Here is an 18,413-nt window from a genome sequence, read left to right as displayed (position 1 = left end):
TCATCCCATCCCTTTCCTCGTATTAGTATGTACTTGGTCTAGGATGATTCCTGTTCTATTAGATTCTTGTGTTGAGCTTATATACCCTACTACATGGGACCCCAAGTTTTGATGCTTTGCAACCCAACAGTTTACTCCATGATATGTGTACAAAGAAAAGTTTTGATGCTTTGCAACCCAACAGTTTACTCCATGATATGTGTACAAAGAAAAAGAAATGTTGATTAAAAGTGGTATCTAGCAACTATCATAAGTATCAACTTATGAAATTGGACAAAAAGAACTTGTCCATAACATGAAAAAGTGGTAAGCACACTATAATTAGCAATTTCTTAGTTGGCCATTCCTAGGTCACCTCTATCAGTGCCATTGAATTTCAAAGTCAACATATGATCCAAAAGATGTCATTGCATAATGTGCATGTGGACAGTCAGGTTGTTCATGTAACTCTTTTTCTTCAATGTTCTTGGAAGATTCAATGACTTGCCAAATGTTGAACTACAAGCTATGGTAAATCACAAGGTAGGGAGTAGGACCAGAGGAAGAAGAAGTAGGAAGTCGGATGGAGTTAGATGCAAGAGGAAGTAACACGAAGAGGCTGCAAGAAGGGAGGAAAGAGAAAGAAGTAGGAGTTATGAGGAGGTTTGGAGAAACAATGTAAAACTAAGGTCTGACAAGTTCAGAAAAATCTCTAGTCGAATTACCAATTAATTGGGTAAACGCTATGATGATGATGATGAAGTTAAGAAAAAAATCTAGCAAGTAGAGGTGGCCATCCTAATCTCATGTATGAATGGGTGTATTCTAGGTCTATCAGAGGCCTTTCTCAGGAACAGGAAATGTAAAAAAAAGCTGTTCAGTGGCAGAAATACAATATGTTATACTAAGAAGGTAGGAGACTGAATAATGATCAATGTGGGGTAAGAAATCAATAGTGAGATTGCCCACCTCATGCTAATATTGATGGGAATCAGTGCTGGGTCACTGCTACTGGGAAGACAAAAACGGCAGTCATATGTAAATCTTTACCCTGTAGGTGAGTCTTTCTTCGTTCCGAAATCTAAACCAGAGGTGCGAAGTGTTACGAGGCGGAAACACAAGAGATTTTATGAGTCATTCCTTTCTTTGATTCACTATAGCCATCGGATTGCAAACGTAGAACGAGCCATACAGTTTTCGGGCAGTGTCCATGGATGACAAGATGGTGGTGACATGCCATGGGGAAAACTAAATCGGCCTCCAAAATAAACCAAAGTAGGTCTCTGAGTCCATAAGCCTTTTGAAATTCAAATTTCGATGGAATATGAACTCGACGTTTGCAAGAGCTGGTCACCTATCTCCCTCAAGTGCCACTAAGAGGCTACGTACAGTGTTTGGTATCTGGACATAGCCAGAGTGGTCAAAATATTATAAATTATAAATGAGTATATAATTTTAAATCTTTATATCAATCAAGTGCATCCTAAAAAAAAATATTAAAAATTTCTAAATTGCCCCTATTAATTGTTGAAAAGCCAAAATAAGGAAAGGCACTTTGGTAGTTTTAACTCCAATTACCATTCGGTTAGATAAAATTATCAAAGTAGTTCCAATTGTCAGGATTTCTCCAAATAGGGGCAATTGAAGAGTTTTCAAACATTTTTTAGCAAATTACATAGGAACACTCTCTCAAATGGATAGTCATTTGCCTAAAATTAAGAGCACCACCTCCTTCCCCCCTCCCCTCCCCTCCCCTCCCCTCCCCTCCCCTTACGCGGCATTCTTTTTTTTCCTTAAATTGCTATGATATCCGGCAATTCAAATACCGGACAGGAAGAGTGTTAGTTTTTAACATAAAAGAGGTGTGTGGTGTTTAAATTGCCAGACAGCTTTCTTCATTTAAGTTTTTTACTTGTTCACAAAAACAATGGTTTTTTCAATTGGAGGTTGGGATTTTGAGGGCTAGGTTTTGGACTACGATCTTGATGAAGGGGCACCCATGGTGTTTTCTGGCTATTTTTTGATGGAAAATTCGCCAAAAAAATTTGGAGAGAGGAATGGGAAGAAACTAGAATTAATGATTGGTTTTCTACAAGTTGGGGAAAAGAATGGGATTAGTGAGATTAGGGTTTTTCTTCACTGTAAAGTATTGCAGAGGCCCAGTAAGAAGCTACGATTTACTAGTTCACTTTGAATAGAGCTGATGGAAAGTTTCACTCAAGCACTCAAGGTGTATTAAGAATTGAGATCTTCTTTGGTGACCAAACAAGTTGCAGAGGAAAAGAGACAGAGCCTTCTTGTCGGGTTTATTTCACGGAAAAAGTTGCAGAGGCCCTGGAATAAACACTACTTATCGCAAAAAGGTATCCCATGTGGCTTCAAGCCGACTGAAAGTTGCAGAGGTAACTTCCACTGAACACTGGCCGGTGAGGCTTATGCAGACCAGGGTTGCAGTGGTGGGGTTTAGGACGCTCGCCTGTGGACAGGCTGGAGGAAAACCATTGCTTCTGCGATATTAGGTTCCTCGAATTATCATGAAGAGAGAGAGAACAGTCAAACTAAAAAACTTAAATGTGAAAAACTGTTGGGCAATTGAAATGTTTGACAGCTTTTTTGCTTTCAAAATTAACACTGCCCCATCTCGTATTTAAATTGCCGAACAAGAGAACACCTGAAAAAAAACCAAAAATGCCGCAAGGAAAAAAAAAGATGGGGCTCGTAATTTCAAACAAATGACTGACATTTGGTAATTGATCTCCCCCCCTTACAAAGTGTTCATACATAATTTGCTCGACTTTTTTTTTGAAGATATACCTTATCGATATAGAAAATCAAAACCAAAACCTTCAATTATAATTTGTAATTTTTTTGCCCCTTTTAATGAAATTGTAAGTAATTTCAACCCTCATATTTCATCAAATATTAAATAGTTCGAATAGGTTTTCAAAATTTCAAGTAGATAATCAATTTTCCCAATTTGAACTAGAACTTGCAGGTGACTAGTCTGGATCCCTAACTACCAACCAATTCACCCCAAAAGTCTTTATGAATTTAATATAAAAAATTAATTTGAAAGTCCTAAACCTGCTAAAATTTTTTTAATAAAAATTCAAAAATTCGAAATTACAACAAAAGAATGGGCAAAGTCAAGCTTACTAACCCCGTCGGCCATTCCGACTGTAGACCAGTGTGCAACCAGTTCAAATCACATATCCACATTTTCATAAAGGATTGTATGCTATAAAGCCATTTACTTTTGTTATATGGTCATAATTATTCTCTGCCATTAGATTTCAAATTGGATGGCTTGACGTGTCACAAAGTTCATAAGTTCTGTTTTAGACCTTCGAATCTAGTGAACACCACTCTTACAACCACTTGAATTGAAATATGATGGACAAGAATTATTAAAACCTTCCAATAGTAAATGGTAACTTTGTATACTTTTCCTTTTTAAGACACTGAACACGATGCACCTGCGTCTAGCTCACTGGTAACCCTCGAGGAGAAGCTCAAAATTGCTGTCTTAGCAGTTCATACGGTCGAGCCCTGCCCTGCATTTCCAGTAAGTTCACCATCAACTCATTTAGGCTCTCTCTCTCTCGCCAGCACATAATTTAGAGCAGCAATTCAGTTAGGGCACCTCTCTCTCTCTCTCTCTCTCTCTCTCTCTGCAAGGAGTCTCATCGGTTTATGCAGTGAAGCCATGCATTTCCAGTAAGTTCACCAGCAACTCATTTAGGGCACATCGCTCTCTCTCTCTCTCTCTCTCTCTCAACTGCTGCTGCTACCTCAGAGCCCTTTGTCATAAGAATCAATATAGAGATCATTTTAACTTACTCCTGTAACCAAAACGATTTATGCCTGCGTTCATGAACCAACCTATTAACCTCCTCCACTTGCAGTTTATTATGTTTCTTTCAACCAAGAAACCCACGAAAATAAGACCAAAAAAACCTCACAAAATGTTTCAACAACTGTTTTACACAAAGCCCATGCCTGAAATTTCCAGGTAAAGTTGAATGGGCACAGCCTCTCTACTTCCTCTAATCCTGTGTTTAGAATTACAATCTCTCCCGAGACCTCAGACTATACTTTTTGCTCCATTTAAGGAAGAACCCTATCTTCAAAACTGGGCCTCAATTAAAATTAACTTTTTTCTGCACTCAAACATCAGAAAAAAAAACTCTGAATCAGTCATAGACATCCAGAAACATGGGCCTGAAATTTTCTTAAAATTATTTTGAGAAATCTTGTTTCCAGTCATTTCAAAGGAGATTCTTGGATATTCGGTCTTTTTTGGGGGGATTGAGAAAACCAGAGGGAAAACATATAAGCACAAATTTGACAACAAAATCAAAAGAAAAAGCATTTTCCCAGTACCCTCCAAATCTTCAAAATAAATGAATGTGTTGCACATGGTGTATATATCCCTCGCATACTCCACACTTTACAAGTCACATTTATGCCAACCACACCATGGAAGCATCCACTCCATCCTTGATGTTGGGGGAGGTAACCCCTGGTGAATGTCCAAAATCAGGTTCTGTAGTCTCCAACAAATATAGGATCCCCCCATGGTGTAGCATGTCGTGCACCAGGTGCATGAAATACTCTTCCTTCCTCTTTGAGGGAAAGTATAGAAAGATCCATATGCTAAGATCGACAGGTCACCAAACTAATAAGGTATTTGGTCCAATCAAAACTGGTCCAACTAGGAATAAAAGGACAAGATTTTAGATTGAACCAGATTTTAGAATAAAAGGAAAGAATGATAGATTTGATAGATTAAAATCAAACGTTTTAAAAAAAAATCCAAACTTCATTTAGCCGGTTCAAGTGGTTAAAACTGGTTGGTGGTCCGACCAGCAAAAACCAATCAAATAGTGGTTTTGGCAAGTTCTTGACCAAACCGATTTCTACCTTGAACCAGACTAGCCAAGCTAGCGATCAACCATATGCCCGGTTAGAACACAGGGTCGGTCTTGTCTTGATGAGTATGCTCATGATAATAGCACAATGTCCGATGTTCTTGATCATAATAGCACAACATCCTGTCAACAAGTTAATGGTGATGATAGTGGGCCCATCAATTATGCCAGAGGGTCCTTAATTCAACTGTATGTCTCATTCCCCATCCCCATCAACACCCAACCTATTGACTGGATGGTAATAATGGTATATGAAAATGTTTATATACTTCCCCTACAACATAGAAAATATATACTTTTCTCCCCCATCCGCCGTCCAATTTAGATCAAGTGAGCCACTAGCCGTTTGATCTATAGATCTGATGTTTCATAGTATTTTCTTTCTAGTTTCTTTTCTACAAATTTTATAAATATGAAATTTGGTAGGTGCCAACTTCTCAATGGGGCACACCTAAAAAAAAATATTAAAACGTATTTTTTGATAAAATATAATGACCAAAATAACTCTTGAAACTTTTAAAGGTATTTTGGTCATTTTATTTTATTGAGAATATTTTTTACAATTGCAAGTTTAAGAGAGAAGTGGAAGCCCAAATTTTGTACAAAAAAAATTAAAAATAAAATAGGGTAGACATGTAACATTGTGATTGGGACCATCTCAGCCGCCCATTATGAATGGACGGTTGGATGGGGTGAGTATAAAATTTTTATGCAGTAGGGGAAGCATAGAAAGCTTACCCAACAGTAAAACCATGCTTTTATTCTTCTAAATGGATCGCATTATACTTTCCCTTTTTCCCAAACACATCATCTTTTTCTTTTTGAGATTTTACTTGAGAAAACAAAGATACTTGTTCCAATAGTAATAAGAGGGAACTCAAAACCCCTACGAAATAGAGACCAATACCTTGTGAGAGAAACAACCACAATGCCACTTGTGTGTCGGTTCATATATATTTCATGCCTGCGATCCTTATGTGCCTCGAGACCAAGTACTGGACCAGAGAATAAATAACACCCAAAAGCCCCAAAACCTTCACCGTGATTATATCCGTAATTATAATGGATGGTAAATTAAGGGGTAGAGTGAGAAGAAGCACCGAGTCTGCCTGCTTTGCATAGTCCCACATGAAGCGGTTGAAGAGTATATGATTTGGTAGGGTGAGAATCAAAAGGGCAGCATTTTTTACTGCAAAAAACCAACCAGGCCCACCAATATCAAGGCCCCACCCTGCATTGCCATGCCAAACTTCTTCCCAAATCCTATACAAGGCCAGCAAAACCAAGTAACCTGAAATAGCCAAAACCACAGGAAAATACCTCTGTCTATCCCCAAAACCAATCAAAAAGTCTGAATCTTGGTTTAGAAGCAACAATATGGGGGTGATAAGGAAGATGGCCCTGTTTGAGCCACCTGTTAAATGTATGCTTAGAACCAAACATATAGTGAAACAAAGAAGGGTAGAAACATTTCCTATAAAAGGCATCCATGCACCCTCGGCAGCAAGCTTCTTAACCGTTAAGAACGATGGAGTAGGGCCCACCACCCTCCTTTGCTGGACCATCCGATACTTGGGTGCGAGACCACCCACCCGAGTTGCCTGGTTTTGTAAAACCCCACCTTTCTCTAGCGCCTTCTCTCTCATCAACGAGGCCAACTCAAACTTGATCTCCAAAGCAATGAGCATAAATATAGAGGCAAACAGACCCAATAGTCTCGTCCGAGCCCCGATGGCTAAGAGGGTGGCATATTCTTCTTGCTCCGATTCACCTTCTAATGGGTTTCTCACTCTAAGCTGGCCTTCTAAGAGGTACATAACAGGGAAAAGGGTAACAAGGAGGGCAAAGATCCAAGGTAGAAGCCTGGTGCTTGAGGCTGAGGGGAAGTGGGTGAAGACCACAAAGATGGAAGCACAAATGATGGAAGCAACAAGCATGGCATGCAGGATGGGTGCTTGCAGAAAGTATTCTGCACATATATAAATGCCAAATGTGGTTCCAACTCCAATAGCATAGAATGCCCTTAATTCAACAATGTACTTGACGGGGATGATGGATGTCATAGCTGCTAGCGTAAGCACAACCGTGGTGATGAGCAACCATGACGGCCATGAAGGTTTTGATGTAATGTACCCATAGATAGTGATGTCATCAGCTGATTGATGAGCCATCTTGATTAGCTGTGATCTGAAAGCCAGGGACAGAGGGATTGGAGGCTGCATGAGAATGAACAAGAGTCCCACTGATACCAACACAAATAACCCTCGCTTGGCTTGCTGCACAAATGGGGAGAGAGAGAGGGAGAGCGTTAGAAGAACAGTCAAGGAGCTCTAGTACGTTGCGCTTTCATTCTCTTGGGAATTGCGGTAAAGCATAAGCAGGCATTAATAATTGTGCAACTTACTTTTTGAGACATTGTGAGAGAGAAGCAACAATTCGATCATTTTAGTATCCAGAATTAATGACTGGGTATAATTTTATTTTAGTTTATTTTATACCTTTCATTTAACATAATTGATAAACATATAATGACTGGATTCAGAAAGGCCATAACATGGTAATGTTGACATATATTTTCCTCTGAACCAATAGGAACACTCTTAAATACACTGAACAGTGGAAACAATCTTCAATTAAAGCCAAGAAGAGCTTCAAATATAAGACCAAGCACATGACAGCACAAAAATGTGGAAGACGAGGAAAATTCTGAATGGAAATTTGCTATTACATTAAATGCCAGTAATGAACTCTGACAAGAGACTAGTTCCAGAAATAAGAATTCAAAGTTTTGCATTAGGGAAATCAAGAAATGGGCAAAATTTTCATCATTTTCTGGAAGGTAGGATAGCAGAATTCGAATCCTACTCTGCAAACCCGTTATCTAATGATAAAAGGTTTAGAAACAATGATCCAATATCAATATAATGAAGTACTCTGAGCATTAAAAGTAATGGAACTAGCTGAGTTGCTTAAAACTCTTCCCTGTAATTCTCTAACCTGATAACAGAAATGTCCCACTCCTAGCACTTTCTCCAAGACCATGGAGCTCTTCTTATCAACTTCTACCAACAACAGAGAAACATCTCTATTGCTGGTACTTCCTGTGCTGATCGCTGGCTTAAGAACACAGTGGCTGGGGCATCAGAAGAATGAAGACAACTAAGGCCCTGTTAGGACAACAACAATAGAGGTATGGAAAGTAGGGCTGGCAATGGACCCGGACCTGACCTGGGACCCGGCGGGAATACCCGACCCGGGTCTAGGTATTGGTCCAAATTTTGGACCCGTGGGTAGGGTCCAGGTCCGGTATAAGAGGACCCAAAGTTTCACGGTACATTGGTCCTAGTGGACCCACCCCGGACCTGACCCGGACGCATTTTAAATAAGTTATTAACTAAAATATAACCCTAACAAGTAACAACCCATCATTTTTATTTGTAAAACCCAACCCTAAGCCAAACCCAAACCCTAAAGGCCTAAAACCCCAAATCGCCATTACTTACGCCCTCTGCAACTGCGTCTCAGCCTCTTACTCTTTGAGCTCTCTGCCTCTCTCTCGGTCTCTCCCTCTCTCTATTCGACTTTGAGCTCTCTCCCTCTCTCTGTATGAAGTGTCAAAGTTGAGCTCTCTCTCTCCCTCTTTCTCTCGGTCTCTCCCTCTCTTTATTCGACTTTGAGCTCTCCCCCTCCCTCTGTACAAAGTGTGGAAACCAGCCACTGGCAAACCGCCGCATCTCTGATTCTCTCTGAGGTCTCTGAGCTCTCTCCCTCTCTCAGCCTAGCAGCCCACCAGCCCACCACTCTCTCAGTCTCTCCGCTATCGTTGAATCAAAGAAGGAAGAACGTAAGATTTTAACATTGAACACCCCCATCAAATTTTTAACATTTCTCACCCACTTTTCAACAATTTTTGCTAACATTAAGGGGGTTTCTTTCATTTTTTAACCCTCTATCAGGTTTGTATAAATAATAAATGGCTTGTTGATCAAAACTCCAAATCAAAAAAATCAGGAGGATAAATTTTGGCTAGTTTTTCCCTTTATTCATGCCTGATCCACCTTTTTTTTAATTCTTCTCACGTTTTTCAATAATATATAGCATTATCATAGGCATTTTGTTATCCGTTTATCTACATGGAAGGATTTTGAATGAATTATCCAAATCCAAATCTAAGTTTTCATATTTTTTATGTTGGTTGATCCACCATTCTTAGAATTTCTCTCTCGATTTTCAACCATTTTGTGTGGAAAGATGGCCATTTTTCACTTCAATATTCTATTAGGCCGTTGTGAAATTTTTTCTGATCTAATCCAAGAATCCAATACATTTTAAGTCACAATGTTTGGATTTTTCACTTTTTTTACCCCAATCCACCTTTTTGCCCATTTTTTCTTGACTTTGATCTATTCTGGCCAGGTAAGGGTCTGGGTCCAGGGTCCAAAGTGTTATTTCGGGTCCAGGTACGGGTATGCTGATTTTGGACCCGTCGGGTCCGGGTGTACATGTTGTATTTCGGGTCCGGGTATGGGTTGAGCTGGACCCCGAACCGTTGCCAGCCCTAATGGAGAGGGGAGCAAAAGCCACTGGAATGGTTATTAATGACAAGTACAGGTTCAAGGCATGAGTTTGGCATTTATGAAGTACTGGTTCAACAGAGTACCTGAGGAGGATGATTAGTCGCATTGCGAAATAAATAGTTCAATAAGGGTACTAGGTTACGAGATAAGGTTCTGTTTTGTTTTGATGTTTTGCCATGCAAATAGCATTCGCCCTCTGTGTCTCTTGAGGCTAACCTCAGATTCAAACACAGCTAATCTTGGATTGTTCAAAAGGAAGACAGGTGTTTGGTATACACAATTCGAGAGGGACTTGAATTTGGAATTATCGGGGTTCAATCACTTAAAGGATTGATATAAGGTCCTTGTATCCAAGGATAGTTATTGATAGAAGGACACATGTATCATAGCTAGGCATCCTTCCGGGTCCTTCTGTCCAGCCGTCTCATCAGCAGGACACCTTTCTTTATCTGTTTGTTGGGTTTAGAGTGTCCCAGCTCCATCAAGGGTCTTGCCAATGAATGGTTAGTGCGCCTGAGTCTGAATATGGTCCAAATCATAGATCATCTTCCGTCAAGGAATTCTTGATATCCTGGTTTTTCATTATTTTGCTTATATAATACAGGTAATCAGCCACTTTTTCCTCATCTGCTATACAATTTGGAATTTCATCCTGAAGTCATTTGGTGCTCATTTATTCGAGTTAATGGAACATGGATCCTCTCCTGTGAAATTCATCCCTGGGCCCTTATGGCCATATTAAAGGTTGCATCCTCAAATGATTAGACCATATTCTGGGTGAACTTCATCCCTGGGCCCTTATCGCCGTATTAAAGGTTGCATCCTCAAATGATTAGAGGACCATATTCTGGGGGATGTTGAAGGTGAATTACATCAGTATACTAATGCTTGAATTCAATTAATCTCAAGGGGTTGTTGAAGGGGCTCATTGGCGAGTGACTGGTGTGATAGGTATGTACTATTTCGTGATGTTCTCCCCGCAAGTTAATGGGAAAGTATCAAATTTTGAGACTGATATTTCCCCAAATCAATCCTATCAATGGGGAGGCTGTTTTACCCAAATTAATTTGCAGATCTAGTGGTTAGCAAACCATGGGGCTTCACAACATGCTGACCTAAAGAGGGGATTCAGGACTGGTGGCTGCAATTTGGTAATATTCTGCAGTTCATGTATTATCCATAGTCAATAGAGTCCACTTTCATTTAGGATGCAATATTGTTAAGTCATGTAAAAATAAAACAAGGTTCTGTAGTCTGTATTCACAGCGAGACCAATATGCTTTTGAAGCATAATCTTAAAAGGGCCAAGCAAGATCAACTTTATTGAGCTACGGCTAACAAAAACAACAAAAGTACAGAAAAGACATCACACACACAAATCATACAGTTACAAAATGTAAAAATATATTTTGCACAAAAATGTAAAGTGCAAAATCATTATAAGATAGTTGACGGTAAATAGGAAGAACAATGTCACAGGAAGAAGAGGGAACCAAATTGTCACTAGAAAACAGTGCAAATAAAACAAGCAACAAATAAAATAATACCTGTACATGAGAAAAGTGCAATGCAACTATTGGTATGCAAGCCAAGCCAGTTAGAAGAATATAAAATCCCAAGAGTAGACCATCAGAGGGAGGTCTTCCCATCCACCACTGGAGAGCTTCAAAAATTGTTTCTCGACAAAGCCAAGCGGATATAGCCACAACTCCTCCATGCACGAAACCTTGCCATGGCTTCATTTTAGAAGTTGATCTTGACTTGTCCCTGTGAGACACAAAGCAAGATGCATGCCAATATTTCATAAGCACTTCTATAATAACAATGGACTTTCAAATCTAGTTTGTACAATAATTAATTTGCATACAAAATATAATATCCCAACAAATGGTATATTCTATATAGTCTTACGCATTATTATAGAGGCCATTAACTACTGGAAACTGTATGCACAGATTAACTGAATGCTGAATGTATCAAAAAGCCAAGTAACAACTAAAGAGAAGTATACTATATTCCAATTGGTCAATAGAAAACAACACTTCTTAGGATCATCCATTTATGACATCAATGTCCAATAAAATCATGCACAGTAATGGACACAGAATGGGACCACCAGGACAAGACATGACAGGAATGGTGGCTTCCACTCTCTCCATCACATTCCACCATTACATTGAACAGCGATCAGCCAAATAAATCCACTGCTCACATAGTCTTGGATTTGATCCTAGAATTTATAAATAGTTGAATTCTTACTTGTATAGAAGCACTGGAGGAGATATTGCCAGCAAAAGGATAGCTGAAATCCACAGAACAGACCTTGATGTAATAAAAAGCATAGATAGCTTCGAAAGATACAAACACGTTAAAACCCACACTGCTTTTGGTCCAATTCGATTATCTAGAAACAATCTTCTCACCAGACCCAAACCCAAAAATGTCGTCGTGATCACCATGTAACTAGGGTACATAACGTCATCATCAAACCCAAAATAAGAGATGTTGGAATAGCTAAAAAATCGCTTCTCAATGAAGCATAACACCAATGCGTGGCTGATAAGTCCAAGTTCAGTAGAGAAACGGTATTTTGGGGGGAGAAGGGCAAAACCGGGAACAGCCAAAGCCAGCACAACACTTGCAACTATAAGCTTACAGAAGGATTTCAGCGCCATACCAGCTACCCAAATATTAAGGCTCCAATAGTTATGCACAACAAACCATGTAACTGTCAAGCTTGCTAAACCGACAAAGATAAAATATGATGGCAAGCTCTTCTTTGTGAGGAAACGTGCAAGGTAGAAACCTGAGATTACGGGAACTGGGAGCAACTGCAAGATTAATGACAATTATATTAAAAATCAGCATATATTCCAAGAAATCTTTAGAATTTAATTAACAGCAAAAGTATCTTCTAAAGATTTAGAAAGTACACAATGAAACCTCAAAAAAGAAATCTCTTGGGTGTGTTACTAAGCAATCTCAAGCACAATATATCACAAAATCAAGAAAAGAAGAATTCACATAATCCACAAAAAATATGTATATAGACCACTCAAACTAAAAATTGATTCTTTATTGTACTATGAAAGAGGATATCACAGGAAAAAAAATCTTTCCCCTTTCAGGACAGTTAAGGTACCCAGAGGTCATACCAAAATGTGCTGAATGTCAGTGACAGCTGCTAGTAAAGACAAGTTGATAATTTAGATGAGATTTAAAAAATGGACTTTTTGGGGTTAATAAAATAATGAGTGAAGCAAGAACCATGTTTTGTAATGATCATAAGTACGCTAAATTATCTTTCAGAAACAGAAATGATCAAATAGGTTGCCAGGTGAGTGTCATGATGTTTTATGCTTTTCAGCAGGTCAGCTTAGTTTGCAAGAGGTAGGTTCAAACCCTAGATCTCTCCTCCACAAACTTGCAGAGTGTTATCATCATACACTAATTTCGATAAAATTATTTGATGAATATCAATATTTCATGTTTACTAGCAGAAACCTATTGATTAGTGTGGTGCCACAAGATAAATGAGTCAGCAAGAGATAGAGAACCAAAATTGTCAAAACTCAAGAAAGTGATCCTAGAGAGAATGATAGGCAATCCCAAACACAGAAGGCAAAAAAATCCAATGGACGCGGCTGGAAAGGAAGCCAAGTCTGGGTCAAGACAACCAAAGTTATCCAAAGATTCAGCAGAAAATAATTCTTCTAATTTAACTAAAGACGACAAAAAGTTATATTATTCAGCAAATAATGAAGACAACATTGATTTCATTGGGCTAGATTGCTCATATCAGATGTCCAGAGAACTAGAAATGCATAGTATATTCTATTGTCCTACTATGGAAAAGGAATGCTAAGATATCCCCTCGTGCACATTGGCAGTGTGGCGCAGTCGACGGGACCATTCACTACCTTATCAAATAATGAGAATTCTTTTCTAGATTTAAAGAAAGAGAGAGTAGTGCTCAAGCAGTTCCAAATGGTTGCATTTCATTTGGGAATCTCCAAATCTGTAGCAAACCATTATCATCAGCAAGGAGACTATTCAAACTGTTCAAAGTTTTCCTTTTCCAATCACTTCTTTGCATTACCAAAACATATGTTACAAGGATTGAAATTTTGCAAGGAACTCTATGCATGAGAAACAATACAATGTAGGGAAGGACTCCAACATGCTCAAACCAGCTCTACAGACCTTACTCACAGCCAATGTATCACTGGCTTTATCCTCCTACTATACGAACGTGAACACACTTGGGACTACCAATCTCCAGTATATCCCCCAAATACATCACTAACTTTCAATGGTCCAAAGGACCTCACAGCTATGTAACATAGATACGTGTATCCACTGTCTTTGGCACGTAGCAGCACAGCAAGGATGCAACACTTCTGTCTAACAGTTAAGAAACATAGACACTTCTTTTAACCTCCCTTTTTTCCTTTTTTGAAGGCTAACTGTTAGTAGCTGGTTAGCAATTTTTTGAAACCGTTAGTAGTTTTTGAAAGGGGTTAGCATTGGTAGGAATGGAAATCGGGACCAGTAGCTAAGTCACAGGTGGTGCTACCACCTTGACCTCAACCCCAAAACATGTCATAGAGACCCCATTCTTGCCAAAACCTATCCAAATTCAAATAAGGTGATATTAAAAAAAAAATATTCTGTTTCACAGAATAGATACTTGTATATGTTATTTAAATAGCCTATATGCAATGTATCGACCAACATTGACAAAAACCATGCAGATTACGATTCAGGCCTAGGAAGTGAAATGCCCAAGAGATGTAGGCTTAAAGCACCTAATTAGGAAGGCTGCTGGAAAAGAAGATCCCTACGGAGATGGACTTATAAGGTACACACACAAGGATAAGGTTTCAGTGACATTTAGGAAAGAAAACTCTACATGGATGCAAGACAACTTTTCATGGAAAACTCTAGATGGATGCCAGAAAACTAGAGGAGGAGGGTGCAGGGCAGTGAGGAAAGTCAACATTTTTTTTTTTTTTTGCGTTACTTAAAGGACGCGGTTAGCATGCAGGCCAAGTCCGCACATGTAGAAATGCGTGCCCCTTAATAAATCTATTTTTGAGATAGATTTTTTGGAATTAATTTTTAAGGATATGTAATCTCTAATATGAAGATCGTGAATATGAAAAAATAAATATATTTTAAAAACTAGAAATAATAATTCTATTAAGAAAACATTTGGACAGTTAGTTTCAATTGTTTTTAGATGGACCACATATTTGCATCCATCTTTAAGAAGATCCATCTTCGAGACGGATGCTTTATACTTCTGGACCGCATATGTAGAAATGCAGTGCAGCCCGCATGAAACAATTTTCGTTAATACCACCAAATTTCCACAGTTTCACAAGAATTAGAATTTCGCAACAGTAGCCTTCTGCATTTCATAAGACTAACAATTGTTCACATTTTCACAAGGACACTAATTCGCCAAGAATTAGCCTCCCCATCGTCTAAAGTTACAAATTCTTCACAATTTCACAAGAATAAGAATTTCCCAAGAATGACATCATTCATCACTAAGAACTACACAATATTCACAGTTTCAACCGTCGGAAAAGCTCAAAACACTATCCTCACTGAATCCACACAAAACATCAGGCAGCAACATAACTATCAAAAAACTCCATGCCCGTGACCAGTTCAGTAATGACCTCAAACAGCTAGCAAAACCCAAGACACATTCACAAAAACTTTAGAAACAGTCAATCATCCATTCTCACATACTCCAGTCAAAATCAGACAGAAGATTATCGATCTTGTTTTGAAACTCTACAAGATTATCAACATTTTATACAGTATCAAACACATAAAACACTGTAATCCCACAAAAAATCTCTACTTTATTTTCTTGATAAACCCATAGATTCCATAGTTTAAAGAACCAAGGTAAAGCCATAAATTATCTTGACGCTTCCTTCTATAAACCAACAAAAAGCTTTCATTTCTACATACCAGTAGGGGGACCCCAACAACCACTGCGCCAGCTCCACTGACCATAACAGAGAGAGCAGAGAAAGCAAGTGAACTAAAACTATCACTGATCATTCCAACCATGTACACCCCTGCTCCTCCTGAACTGCCAAGCATAACCAATGTAACCAGAAGATAGCTCAATGGTGGCGGAACATGGAGATATTTTGCAAACGAGTGGAAAACAACCCTAATTTCCAAACAAACTGTGACCACAACAAGAGCCACCGCCCCATTCCAAACCCTAATTCCGTGCAACTGGATTGAGTCCTTCGTGATCCACCACAGAGCCCCATACATGGAGGCATAAAGCTGGAAAAGAAAGGGGATAAAGAACAGTAGAAGCATATCACATATTGAATTCACAGAGGAGAAGGCGACTCGATGGTGAGAGGCAAGGTAGAAGAGGAGGGGGAAGAAAAGTAGGGTTAGGGTATGGATCGATGATTCGAGAGGGCCAAGAATTAGGGTTTCGTCTGGGATCTGACCTCCATGAAACCTCTCGAGAGATGGCGATTTCTTGAATGATGATCGCCGAGGGAGAGAGAAAGCCCAATAAAAGATGCACAGAAAAGCAGAGAGGAAAAAAGGGGCGTGGTGCATTCCTAGGGCAGAGACAGACGCCCATGTCCAGATCGATGAGGCCACGACCGGCGTGCATGCAAAAATTAGGGTTTCCAGAGAAAGAACAACAGAGGGGTGCTCAAGCTGGAGAAACCTAAATTGTAGCGAGGCCCAGACACCAAGAATGAAGACAGTGATTGCACATAGAGCAAACGCGAGCACGATGAGAGAGAAAGGGAGATTTAGGAAGGTGGGAGAGAAGAGTAGGGAGAAGAGAGAAACAAAGAGAGAGACCCAGAGCGAGAAGAAGGCCGCTGTCTTGAGAGAGAAAGAGTCGAGGGCATAAGAGAGCAGTAGGCCTAGAGAGAGAGAGAGCATAACAGGGATTCCACCCAGGTCAAGGAGGAAGAGGGCGCAGGGTGCTAGAGCGAGAGAGATGCGAGTGTTGCGAGAGAAAGGGGTGTACTGGGTAATGGAGCGAGGCGCTTTGGTCTCATGACCGTCGCCATTGCTGAGGCGCGGGCTGAAGGTCTGGCGCATCGGCGGCGCACGCGGACGCGAGGACGGCTCGCCCATCATCATCATTTCGGTCCGAGCCCTGGTTCGGTGGTGCGAGGGCTAGGGTTCGAGGTCTTGGGTTTTGGGCATGGTGGTGAGAGAAAGTGGGTATAAGGAGGTTTCGCAGCAGTCCAAACTCTTGCTGCTGCAGCAGGAGCTACGACTTGGGGGTAGAGAGAGAAAGATAGTAGTGAGAGAGAGGGAGAAGAAGGATTATCGGATACAATGTCATTATTTTGGAGTGACTCGTGAGAGGAATTTTAGAGAGAGAGAGAGTGTGTGAGGTGTTGGAAATGGTGACTGTTTTAAGAAAGTGGGGCCATGTCACTGTTTAGGATGGAGAGAGAAAAACTGAGGAAGTACGGAAAAGAGAAGAGAGAAAATGTTGGGAATTTTATTGAAAATATTTGTAGGTGCGGTTTGTATACCTTCAAATAGTGTCGGAAATCTTTGTTCATCTTTATTTATAGAAAAAAGTTTATATAAGATTGTAACCTTACCTCTAGATAGTTTTAATGATTACAAATCTTTTGATTCATCATCTCGATATCGAGACGTATGATTATGAAAAATAAAAAAAATTTAAGTCTCTCATAAATAGTATATTTTACATCATATTATCTGCATGGTCTATTTTCAATATTTTCATAAGTTTATAGATCTACTTGATTTTAACTATTTTTAAAATTTAAAATTTTATAATTAGATATAAAAATAGATTTTGAGATAATCTTAAGAATATTTTACATCAAAATTATATGCCATAATAAAATTTGAAGGTGCACCTTACCTCTACGTATGCCAACTGTATCCTTATTTATAAAGTATAAAGCTTCAAAAATAGTGTAGATGGATGGATCTATGAAAATCTTTAAAATTGATGGTCCAAAAATATGTTACCAAATACGCTATTTCCAAAACTTGAAATCCATTTTTTCCGATGTCCATGCATCTTGACGTCGAGATGATCAATTTGACGATATTTGGGCATCGAAACAACTTTTTCTAATGAAATTTTTTATGCTCTAATTTGATTGTTTAAAGCCTCGACTCTATATAAATCTTTCCCAGTTTTTATTGCAAACAAAATAAAGCCTCATATCATATCTTCATCCGGAAAATACTTTCAATAATAGCTCTAAAATCAATTTCCATGACCAATAATAAAATTTAAAACTCTAAAATTATACAGATCTTGTGGATCTACAAACATTTATTTTTAGGGAAAATTTGTGGTACAATATACACTTATTTCTAGAGCTTGAAATCCTAATTTTTCTTCACAACCATAATGTTCAAGTTGAGATGATTGATGTAAAAGTGTGCCAAAGCTTGAATTACAACTTTCAATGGGTTATGAAGTGAGGATTTACTTATTTTGATAGGGCTGCAGCCTTATCGAACCATTTTTCAACTTTTAATATTAAAGTTAGCAGGTTTTTAATTCAAATTTCAATTTAAAAGAGAAGGTTAAAACAAGGTTATAGCTTTGTGAAAAAAAAAAGGAAGTAAAAGCTTCATTTCAAAACTCACCGAAAAATATGATTTCAGTGTTGGAAAACCTTCCAATTAATCATCTCGATCTTGATCATTATGGTTGTAAAAAAAATAAAAAATTAAGATTTCAAACCTTAAAAATAAAATATATTATAACGCATTATCTAGACCGTTTATTTTAAAGTGTTTGTAGATCTACAAGAGCTGTGCCATTCTTTTAGCTACAAATTTCATAACTTGTAGCGAAAATAGATGTTAGACCCATCTACAAGATCAAAGTGCTTTTCAGACAAGATTT

At 38.8% G+C, this 18,413-nt stretch overlaps 1 protein-coding gene across 3 annotated transcripts; it reads right to left on the bottom strand.

Moving 5' to 3' along the window:
* Positions 1-3,808: 3,808 nt before the first annotated feature.
* On the bottom strand, positions 3,809-16,899 carry NEF1 (no exine formation 1). 3 transcript variants are annotated; one of them, XR_002280973.2, is made up of 6 exons: positions 15,479-16,899; positions 11,747-12,318; positions 11,035-11,254; positions 5,818-7,186; positions 4,363-4,693; positions 3,809-4,139 (listed from the first exon to the last, which is right to left on the bottom strand). XR_002280973.2 is itself a non-coding variant. In XM_006844581.4 (5 exons), the coding sequence occupies exons 1-4, from the start codon at positions 16,643-16,645 to the stop codon at positions 5,858-5,860; spliced, it is 3,288 nt and encodes a 1,095-aa protein (XP_006844644.1). In that variant the 5' UTR covers positions 16,646-16,899; the 3' UTR covers positions 3,809-4,139; positions 5,818-5,857. The 3 variants fall into 3 exon arrangements, 1 of the variants encoding a protein (XP_006844644.1); XR_002280974.2 differs by having other exon boundaries at positions 4,363-4,635; XM_006844581.4 differs by lacking the exon at positions 4,363-4,693.
* Positions 16,900-18,413: the final 1,514 nt, after the last annotated feature.

The sequence above is a fragment of the Amborella trichopoda genome, chromosome 6 (assembly GCF_054954075.1).
Source record: "Amborella trichopoda isolate Santa Cruz 75 chromosome 6, AtrichopodaSantaCruz75HAP2 v2.0, whole genome shotgun sequence".
Lineage (NCBI taxonomy): Eukaryota > Viridiplantae > Streptophyta > Magnoliopsida > Amborellales > Amborellaceae > Amborella > Amborella trichopoda.
Note: the sequence above shows the minus strand (reverse complement) of the source record. Positions and strands in the feature narration are given on the sequence as shown.

Coding starts and splice junctions, on each gene's coding strand:
- NEF1 (XM_006844581.4), bottom strand. CDS start 16,645: ATGATGATGATGGGCGAGCCGTCCTCGCGTCCGCGTGCGCCGCCGATG. Junction 12,319..15,478: donor TTGTTGGGGTCCCCCTACTG/GTATGTAGAAAT, acceptor TTAATCTTGCAG/TTGCTCCCAGTTCCCGTAAT. Junction 11,255..11,746: donor CCTCCAGTGCTTCTATACAA/GTAAGAATTCAA, acceptor TGTGTCTCACAG/GGACAAGTCAAGATCAACTT.